Source organism: Emydura macquarii, unplaced genomic scaffold (genome assembly GCF_026122565.2).
Source record: "Emydura macquarii macquarii isolate MOO-44397 ecotype Brisbane River unplaced genomic scaffold, CSIRO-AGI_Emac_v2 contig_1305, whole genome shotgun sequence".
Taxonomy (NCBI): Eukaryota; Metazoa; Chordata; order Testudines; family Chelidae; genus Emydura; species Emydura macquarii.
Window position 1 is genome coordinate 256,614 of NW_027131442.1, and position 10,863 is coordinate 267,476.

Genomic DNA, 10,863 nt, shown 5'->3' on the forward strand with positions numbered 1-10,863 from the left:
ACATGATGATCCATTCTGGCCTTGGAGTTTATGAGTATAAATGAAATGAAAACGTAGAAAATTCAAAATCCATAGGAGGAAATATGTTTCCACACAAGTGTAAAGAAACTGTGGAACTCACTGCCATAGAGGTTCACCAAGGCCAAGAATTTAGCAAGATGTAAAAAGAGCTTGGACATTTATAGGGAAAATAACCATATATGCACAGAATATTTATATGGATCCAGGGCTATAGTTAGTGCTAACATGTTTTTTGGAAGGAATATTGAACCTGGTACTTCAGGACTTAAGCCAATCTCTAAGGCCTGGTCTACACTGCTGAAGAAATTTGGCAGCAGTCGACAGGAGAGTAGAGCAGTTTGTGTATCTCCCCTTGACTTCATAACTTCTACGTAGCACGGCGTCCCCATTACACTGCGCCGACAAGAAATGCCCTCCCATTGAGGCAGCGTTAGTCTTTTGGCGGGGGTTGATTAACGCCATTGACTTCCAGATCAATTGAGTGGGTCTCCATTGCTGCTCAATCGATCCCAAAAAATCAATCCAGTGGTGCTGACAGTGCTGCCGTGAATGTAGACATACCTTAAGTATTAGAGATCATGATGAGGCCTAATATGAGGGATCGATTAACCCACATCTGCCTATTGTAGGATTGTTTCCACTTACACCTTCCACTGAAGCAGCTGGTGCTGGCCACTGTCAGAGACTGGGCTACATGGACATTGGGTCATGGACGTATGAAACTGGGTGTCATACTGTCCTGCGATGGCTGATTGTGTCGAACATGAGCCACTGGTAAGTGGACAGATATGATCACATTTCACCTGGGCCACCAAACAGCCGGAAGTGGGAGGGCACAATGTCTAACTAATACACCAGAAAAACAAAGGAGCCACGGTCAGTCACTACCTGATGTTGTTGCTGCCTCAAATCTAATTAAATAAATAAAAAAACTTTCCAATTGCTCACTGCCAGGAAAACACATTCACTCACAGTTATGGCCTGGTCCAAAGCCCATTAGAGTCAATAGAAAGACTCTTAATGACTTAATAGTCTTTGGATCACTCCATCGTTGTGTGATCCTTAGTTAGTCTATTTATTGCAGAATATCTGAAATCACAGGTGTTTGAAACTAAATCCCTGGGCAATATTTATGGCCCCAGAGGGAAGCTGTAGAAACTTGACATTCCTTAAGGATCAGGTCCCAAAGGTCAGTGAATGCCATATGAGGTAAACATAAGTTCTTGAATAATTTAAAGCCAGTAACATAGAAATAGCTTATTTGTATCCACAAGCAGATCGGATGATGATGGGGCTAGAAAAAGATCCAAAAGCTATAGGGTCTGAGTACCCAGACCTAAATGCAGGCTCCATGTTACCGTGAGTGAGAGACAAAACAGGGTCTCTTTGCAGGCAGCATCTCTACCAAATGATCTTCTCCTTGGCCAAACTGGTAAGAACTCCTCTTATCTCAGACAGATGTCACTTGCTGCAGTCATTACAATGCTGTGTCACATTTATTTTTTTATTAAAAAATAAATATGATAAATTCTCTGAAACAGGAATTGTTCTGTAGTAAATAGTAGAGCAGGGAGAATTTCTTCAGACCACTAGTTTATTCACCAAAAATATAGTTTTACTTGACCAGAAACTATCTGTGAATTTGAGAGAGAGTTTTGGTTTTGGTTATTTTATTCAGGATCTAGGAGCCATTGATGAAATGGAAAAAGGAGATTGTGAGTGTGGTACCTCCTTCATAACCTTTAATTCAGTGCTTAGGGCACTCGGCAGGAAGGTAGGAAACCTAGGTTAAATTCCTCACTTTGATGTGCAGCAAAAACCTAACCTTAGGTTGTCTATATTGCATGAGAGTGCCCTAATTTCTGGGCTATAGAATAGGCCGGGATGTTAGTTCCTAGCCAACTCCTGTTGAAGCTTTTCCACTTTACATAAAATACTTGAATAGTCCTTGGGTGAGAAAGAAAGCGAGGCAGAGAGAATGACTCTTTAGCCTGGTGTTAGAGCACTCATTTAAAATGTAGGAAACCCAAATCCAAGTCTCTATACTACAGTTTATTTAATTAGTTATGCAAAGTGGAAGAGCTTCAACCACAGAGACAGAGAGCCAAACTACAGACTACCTCATTATCCAGTGGTTAGGATGCTCTCCTGAAAAGCAGGAGACCCAAGTTCATATCCCTTTGCCATATTATGAACTTCTGCTCTTTTGTGAATCTAGCCCTTTAAAGACACCTGGAGCGAGAACATTTCAGGAGAATCAATATGTTTAGTTTGACACAAAAGGGAATTTTTAAATTTGCAAGTGTTTTTTGGAATTTTCAGATTCAGTATGACTGGAATGGAATATTTGTTTCCCAATTTTTAGAATTGGCATGAACCAAAAAACAAAAAAACCCCACAACAACATTTTTGCTTAGATTTCTATCTGGATAACAACCATCTGTCTTTAGAACATTCACATGGATGCAAAGTTATAATTAATTCTAACAAGTGGAAGAGACATTAATCCTCACGCATCACGGATCCTGTCAGTTTCTTACTATGAGATGTCACAGTGAGACCTAACATAAAGAACAGATTCTCCCACATCTACCTATTGTGGAGTTTTTACACATTCTTTTGAAGCAGGTAGAATAGGCCATTGTCTGTGACATGATACTGGGCTAGACGCTAGATGATCATTGGATCTGATGCAATCTGGCGAATTCCTATGTTATGGTGAATTTCTGTGCAGAGAATATAAGCCAGAGTTAAATGGACAGAGACGAACAACATTTCACATCAGTGCCCACACAGTCAGAAGCCCATGTCTATTAGAAAACAAAATGAGCAGTTTACTACATTGAAGAGAGAGACACAAATTAGCTTCTCCTCAATACAGTTGTTTCAACACTGTTGAAATAAACGGAAACTTTCTAATCTATGGTTGCCATGAAAGAACATTCACTTGAGCTTATTACCTGCTCCAAAGTGCAGTCTAAAGTCAATGGAAAGCATCTCATTGATTTCAGTAAGCTTTGGATCAGACAATTGCTGAATGATTCCCAGTTAGAGTATTTAGTACAGAGTACCTGAAATCAAAGTCGTCAGACACTATCAGGAATGGAGACAACTGGAACTTGCTGCCATTGCCCTGATTTTTAAAGTACATTATTTACATCTCCCACAATAAACAAATGTTGGGGAAGTCTGATTTTCATACAGCCATCTAGCAGAATTGTACATGAAGAGCACAGGCCATGTTCAAAAAATAGGATCTCAGAATGTATTTGTTCCAAAATACATTTTCCCTTTTTGCCCTCTATTTTTTTAAACTTCTGTTTTCCGTTAATAGTAAATAGATAGGGTTTGTTGAAAAAAGCAGGGACTGGAATCTTGGGGAGTGATACAGGCTGAGGAGATGTGCTGTATGGGGATGATCCTTTGGTATGACTAAGGCACGAGGGAGATCTTGATCAGGGATGCGGGTTGGAATTGGCTAATGGCTCAGGGAATGAGCTCAGGAGATGACACAGTCTTGATGAGGAGCTTTGGGAAGAGGAGAGGACAGTGTGTTTAGATTTATCTCAGAGAAGCAGGGGAGAATGAAATGAGTTTGGTGGGAGCAGAAATATCAAAAGGAAAACTGAAAAGATTTAGACAGTAGGGTATGGAAAGGAAAGGCAGGAAGGATTTAGACTGCTGGAAGTGACAACAGTCCTTGTGTCCCCCCGCCCAGCTCAGAGAGACACTTGGATAGCAACGTGACTCCACTTGTGTGGTCAAATTAGTGGGAACAATGTTTTCACCACATTTATCCCTTCTATTGTTAGTGTCTGGTATCCGGAATTCACTATGTGACTAGTTACCATTTCTGTTTCATGGAAAAGACAACAAGTCACTGACGAACTCTGCTTGTATGGGCACGAAATGAACTTCATTGCTTGGATAAAAATTATCCGCGCTGTAGTCCACAACACTGAATTTCCTCCAACATTGGTATGAAGAGGATTTTTTTCTCCAAAAAATGTTCCTGATATGAGAACATAAAATGGTCAGCGTTATTACCACCACCCTGGGCTTGAACAGGCCTCCTGAGCTAAAATTATCAGCCTAGAAAATTTTGTGCTAAAGAAACAGCCTCTCTTTTCCACCCTTATAGCAGACTTGCATCTTCAGATCTGGCCACAAATAAAGACCACATTTTTGGAGGACTTTGATTGGCTCAATAAGTTCCTCTTTTAATTTAGTGCTTTGAGAATTATGCATGTCAAACATTGTTACATAAATTCTAAGTTCTATTATAGCCTGGAAATCTCTTTTTATGATTTTTACTTTATTTATCCTATTTCTGTAGAGTGGAGAAGGCCTACCTACATCTGCCTGTCAAGTTGCTGTTCAACTTCTTTAGAACACCTGGCAAAATTCGCTTTCGTTAAACAGCCTTACCCAGAGTATGGATAAGGGGAGACTTTCACCGTCTCCTGCATCTAGGTTTGGATTTCCATGAGGATCCATTGTGGGTCAGCCACAACAGCGGCAGGATTTATTTTTTACATCCTACTTCATTTCTACATCCATGCAGGGAAAATGTCTCTTAAGAATCACACTGTGGTGTCTGAGTTCATGCTTTCAGGATTTATGAACTGTCCAAAGCTGCAAATCCCCCTTTTTGTGGTGTTCTTGGTGATCTATGTAATCACAGTGGTGGGAAATCTTGGGATGATCGTGTTAATAAACATTGATCCCCAACTTCACACCCCCATGTACTTCTTTCTCAGTAACTTGTCCTTCATAGACTTCTGCTATTCCTCATCAGTCACTCCCAAAACTTTGGAGAACTTCCTCTCACCAAGGAAAGCCATTTCCTTCACCGGATGCTTTATGCAAATGTATGTCTTTATTGCTATGGCAACTACTGAGTGCATCCTCTTTGCACTAATGGCATATGACCGTTATGTGGCCATCTGTAACCCCCTCCTCTATGCAACCATTATGACTCAGAAGTTTTGTCTCAAGATGGTTGCCACGGCGTACGCAGTAGGTTTCTTGAATTCAGTGATACACACCGTATTCACAAGCACTTTATCCTTCTGCCGTTCCAATGTCATTGATCATTTCTTCTGCGAAAGTCTCCCGCTCCTCAAGCTTTCCTGCTCCAACACCCGTATAAATGAGGGTATCATTTTCATTTGTGCTGGATTGAACATGGTGGGCACTCTGCTGATAATCCTGAGCTCTTACACTTACATCCTCTCCACCATCCTGAAGATACGCTCCACCGAGGGCAGGCACAAAGCCTTCTCTACCTGCGCCTCCCACCTGGTGGCCGTCGTCATATTCTACGGCACAATGATCTTTATATATTTACGACCCAGCTCCAGTTACTCACATGTTCAAGACCAGGTGGCCTCTGTGTTCTACACCGTGGTGATCCCCATGTTGAATCCCCTGATCTACAGCCTGAGGAACAAGGAGGTGAAGGACACCCTGAGGAGAGTGACAGGGTGGAAAATGTTCTCTTAGTTACTATTAATGGGCCTTTGATGGACTATTAGGCTGAAACTCAGGGCCATAATGCACTACCTGCAGTAGTAGCCTGCTGCACTAACTGCAGTAGCCTTCTTGGCCTCTGCTGTTGTTTTGTCCCCATTTCCCTTACCCCACTTTCTAGTTTGTCTGTATTTTCACCTGAGGTTTGTCATTTAATTCCTAGACTCTAAACCCATTACAGGGGAAGGGACTGTGTGTGGTGTTTGTTTTCATGTAGCACTGAGTGCAAAGATGGTCCAGGGTTTAAAACAGTAGGCTGTGTGTCTTGAGATCCAGGTTCATTTCCCACAAGCTTCCTGTGTGACTTTTCTTCTAATCTTTGCGTGTCTCAGTTCACCCATTTGTAAGGTGGAGATAATGGCACTTCCCCAGGACCATTCTTGAAAATTAATACATTAAAAATTGTAGGGTGCTCAGATATTACAGCAAATGGGTGTATATACGTAATTTAGATGGGTTGAGTATAATGGTGCCTTTATCCCCGTTTAGGGTAGCACATCAACAATAATAAAGGAATAAACACTCATTTTTGTTTTTAGCCGGAAAACAAGAAGGGTAGGAGTATGGAACACAGAAACTGAGCATCTCTAACAGGACAGGTAGAGGAATGAGTAAAGATAGGATTGCCAGTATGAATAAAGAAAGTCTTCAGTCAAACCACCATCACTTGTGACACTTAATTGTCCAGGTTAGCAGAAAGCGTAAGGCTCAACAAGACGCTAGCGGTTATGCTTCTCACTCACTCCTAGAAGTGGTTCCACTAGATCAGTAGTAAGAAATACTGACGAGGAAGGCATTACTGGGTGGGAAACTAGAACAGTGTTGATTCTGACCCAATACTCGGCTCCTTTTTAGTCTTCCAGTCTTCTTTCCTGTCTGTAAAGAGTAATTGTTCACGTCTATCAAAAATGCTATGTTTCTTTACCTACAAGCAGCTCATCTTTGTCTATTTCCCTTAAATTATCTTTCCTGCCCTGAACTGTGTGGTGTTGTACGAGTAGCTCTTTTCACTCACAGGCAGTTTCTTCCTTGTTGACATTCTGCCACGAATTTCTTTGGTAACTTCTGCAGAGGATATTTTATGGATAGTTTTAGTATGATGTAGCGCTCCAGGTTGCTCCACTGCTACACAAATTTTCCAAGCTTCACTGTGTTTATCCCCACAATTGCTGCATTTTTGTTCCGTTCCTCCAATACAGTTCTCATACAAGTGTTCTCTACATTTAACACACCTTCCTTTCCACTTATAGTCACCATATGCCCAAACCTTTGGCATTCATGACATCTCAAAAGGGCCAGGATATATGATTTAATGCAGAAGAGTGGATATATAGTAGCCCTGTCAGGTAGCATTGCACACCTTTAAATGTGACTGACATGCTGTGAATGGTTTATATATGCCTCTCTTGCTGATCAGTTGGTTAACAAACAGCACTTGGTCCTCACCTAGAAACCTTTAAATGTCATCCTGTCATGCCTAGTGGAGCCCCCGAAGTACCCCTCTTGCTTCTGTCATAAATTTAGGTAGCTGACAAGTTACTTTTATTTTAGCTAAAACTGTAGTTTTAAGAAATTTATCAGTCTGTTCCTTATGTGTACATTCTACTAATAAATCTGCAGCCAGCATTCTTTTAGCTGTTAATATGTCTCTGATTCTCCACATATTCCATTTTTCTCTTTCCAAGGGATTACCAGCGATCACACCAGTGCCAAATAAAAAGGTAAAATCAGCTCTCTACTTTGACTCAAGATTCCCCTGTTTCCGCAGCAAAGGATCACATCAGCCCTTTTGACCACAGCATTGCACTAGAAGCTCATGTTCAGATGATTATCCACTGCAACCCTCAAATCTTTATCAGACACTTCCAAGGAGAGCATCCCCCTTCCTATAAGAATGGCCTACATTCTTTGTTCCTGGATATACATAATTTAACCATATTAAAATGCACATTGTTTGTTCCCAGTTTACCAAGCAATTCAGATTGCTCCGTATCAGTGACTTGTCCTCTTCATTATTTACCAATCCCTCTGCCCCTGTTTGTGTGTCATCAGCAAACTTAATCAGTGGTGATTTTATGCTTTCTTGTAGGTCATTGATAAGTGTTAAACAGTGTAAAGCCAAGAATCAGTTTCTGCAGGACCACACCAGAAACACATTTGCTTGATGATGATTTCTCCATATAGAATTACATTACAATCCATTAGCCAGGTTTTAATCCATTTAATGTATACCACATTCATTTTATATTGATCTAGTTTTTTAATCAAAAAGTTGTGAGGTATGAAGTCAAATGCCTTACAGTGCTCTATGTATATTACATTAACATTATTACCTTTATTAACCAAATTTGTAATCTCATGAAAAGAGACATTATTAGTTTGACAGGATCTATTTTCCATAAACCCATGTTGATTGGCATTAATTATGTAATCCTCCTTTTTTTATTTATAAATTGTGTTCCATATCAGCTGCTCCATTGTCTTGCATGAGATCAATGTCAGACTGATCTGCCTACCATTGCCTGGGTCATCGCGTTCACCTTTTAAAAATATTGGCACAACTTTAGCTTCTTCAAGTCTCCTGGAATTTTCCCAGTTTCCAAGACTTTTTGAGAATCAACATTAGTGGTCCAGCAATCTCTTCAGCCAGCTCAAGTTATCGGGACCCACCAATTTAAAATGTGTAACTTTATTAGCTGCTGTTTATCTAATGAGATACTAATGGAAAGGAAAGAGTATTATATGATATGAGGATATCATTATTTTTTGTTCCCCAAATACATAACAAATATTTCTTGAACACTTCTGCCTTTTCTTTATTATAGATAATTCTACCACATCCATTAGTTATGGACCACCCGATTGCTAAGATTCTTTAGTTCCTAATCTACTTTTAAAACTTTTTTATCCTCCTTAACTTTGCTGACTGTAGATTTCTCCTTCTGTCCCTTTGGTTCCCTTATCAATTTTCTACAATTATTATCTTGTGATTTATATTAATTACTCTTGACTTTCACTTTCTTCCATTTGTTAATTATTTTATTTTGTTTTTATAGCTGCTTTCCCTCTAAACCCTTTTTTAAAAAACTAGTACACACTTCTTCCTGGAAAGTGGGATTATGGCTTTTTTGGCATTTGCTAAAAGGAATGGGTTGATCTATGAGCTGGATCACATAATGAGGTTGGTTTATGGGTCTGCTACTGCTTTCAAACTCAGAAGGCTGGCCATTAGCCACAAGAGTGGCTTTTTCTGTCTAGATGTTACAGGTTCAATTTTGCAGACAGCTCAATTAGCGGCATTGTTATATTTCCCGCACATCCGAGGGACGTGAAAAGGAACTTCCTAAATAATCCTACCATGCTCAAGATTGACCCCATTATCTAGCTCTTCTGAACTTTACCTCCAAACACTCATTGGTCTCTCCCTGAGTGTACCTTCAGCAGGTCTTTGGTCCCTTGTCTTTACCTCTCTGGGGTGGAATTCCACTGTTCTCTCACTCACACATTGGGGCGGTAGGGTGCAGTACCCCTGATCCCAACCATGTTTCCTCAACAGGTCCAACTGGGTTTGACCCCTGCAAGAGATTTCCCTTCAGGAGCTAGTAAGTATTTGCAGGATCAGAGCATTAATGGGGAGGAGACAGGAGGCTTTCACAACTAACAATAATAGTAATATCTAGCTGTTATATAGCACTTTACATTCATAGATCTCAAAGCATTTTACAAAGGAGGTCAGTATGATTACCACCATTTTGTAGATGGGAAACTGAAGAACAAGGAAGAATGGGACTTGCCCAGGGTCAGCCAGCAGAGCCAGGAATTCAGCTCAGTACTGCTGGATCCTAGTCCAATGCCCTATGTACTAGGCAACACTGTCTCTCATTAGTAATTGGAAAAAGTGACATACTCTCCTACACTATAGCTTTCCTGGAATAAAAATGTATTATGTTTATCAAGGCAATAAACTCCAAGTTAAAAAAAGAAATTAGAAATGATAAGTCAAAGCAGTGCAGATTCACAGTTTGTTTTGGATTCAAATTTGTAATGAATTATCTACAGCTCCCTTGAGACATGGTGGCCCAGACAAATGCAGCTTAATGTTAAACCCAGTTGAAATTAAATATGTTGGCATTTCTGAATTGTAATTTTCCAGAACTTCTCATTCTATGAGAACTTTGGATATTATGCTGTTTTGTCCTGATTTCGGTTAAACACAAATTTTGGAATTTCCCCTGGTGTGGAAACTCTGATATTTGATCAGCTCTATCATTTATTCAGAGGTAATTCTAAAATTGTTTTAAAGGGGCTGGACTGACAGCATTTTTTATCTAAAGAGCAGAAGGTGTTTTAGGGTTAAGGATCAATCAATGTCTCTGGTTTTGAGATGGAAAAAATGGTGCACAGAAAGGAAAAGGAAAGTCAAAGAGTAAATAGTAGAAGAGGTGGGACTAGTACCTGGCACTGCTATATTCAAATATTCATAAGGGTCGCCAAAAAGCCTCATCCCTGACCCTGAGGGTGTTGTCTCACAACATTGCTTTGTTAGAGAAAGTGAGAGAGTCTCTTATCTCTGTTTTTACAGAGGAGGAAACTGAGACTAAGGGCTAGTTTACACTTGAAATTTACAGCTGCACAGCTGTATTAGTACAGCTGTGCCATTGTAAGGGCACTTGTCTAGCTGTGTTATGTCGGTGGGAGAGAGCTCTCCCACCAACATAATAAAACCATCTAAATGAGCAACTGTAGCTATGTTGGCAGGAAAGCATTTTTTTTTCCACACCCCTGAGCGACAAAAGTTTTGCTGGCGTAAGTGCTAGTGTAGACAAGACCTAGGTAACTTGCCCAAGGTCAGGAAGGTTTTGGGAGAGGACGGAAGTGAACATGGATATTCAAAGTAAAACATTAGTTCTGTAATCACTGTACCATCTGCCTTCTTAGTGCCAAACGGATTTAACTAAACTGGTGAATTTCCTTGATGACAACAGAAGCTACTAGAAAGTAAGCAGAGACAATCAACACTTTTGTTGCACATGGAAAACAAAATAGCCAGAAACCAAGACTTTTTGCAGGTGCAACATTTTATCTGACTAATATATCAAGAAAGCGGCAGCAAAAAATCAATTGCTACATTTCGGTGCTGCTCTTTCAAGTCTCATGAAATAACAACTTAAAAAACAAACACTCAATCTTAACCAGAAAACACTCTCTGAATTATTCCCAGGCAGAATATTTACTCCAGGGAGAGCAGAACAATTTGAATTGTTAGTTCTCTGCATTTTCTTTGTCTTTGAGCCTGGACGTTCCTCAGAT

General features: G+C 40.1%; 1 protein-coding gene across 2 annotated transcripts; it reads left to right on the forward strand.

Moving 5' to 3' along the window:
* Positions 1 to 765: 765 nt before the first annotated feature.
* Positions 766 to 5,526, forward strand: LOC137154777 (olfactory receptor 5F1-like). 2 transcript variants are annotated; one of them, XM_067550589.1, is made up of 2 exons: positions 766 to 777; positions 4,603 to 5,526. In XM_067550589.1, exons 1-2 carry the CDS (start codon positions 766 to 768, stop codon positions 5,524 to 5,526), a joined length of 936 nt encoding a protein of 311 aa, XP_067406690.1. The 2 variants fall into 2 exon arrangements, with proteins under 2 accessions (XP_067406690.1, XP_067406689.1); XM_067550588.1 differs by lacking the exon at positions 766 to 777 and having other exon boundaries at positions 4,591 to 5,526.
* The last annotated feature ends 5,337 nt before the right edge of the window (positions 5,527 to 10,863 follow it).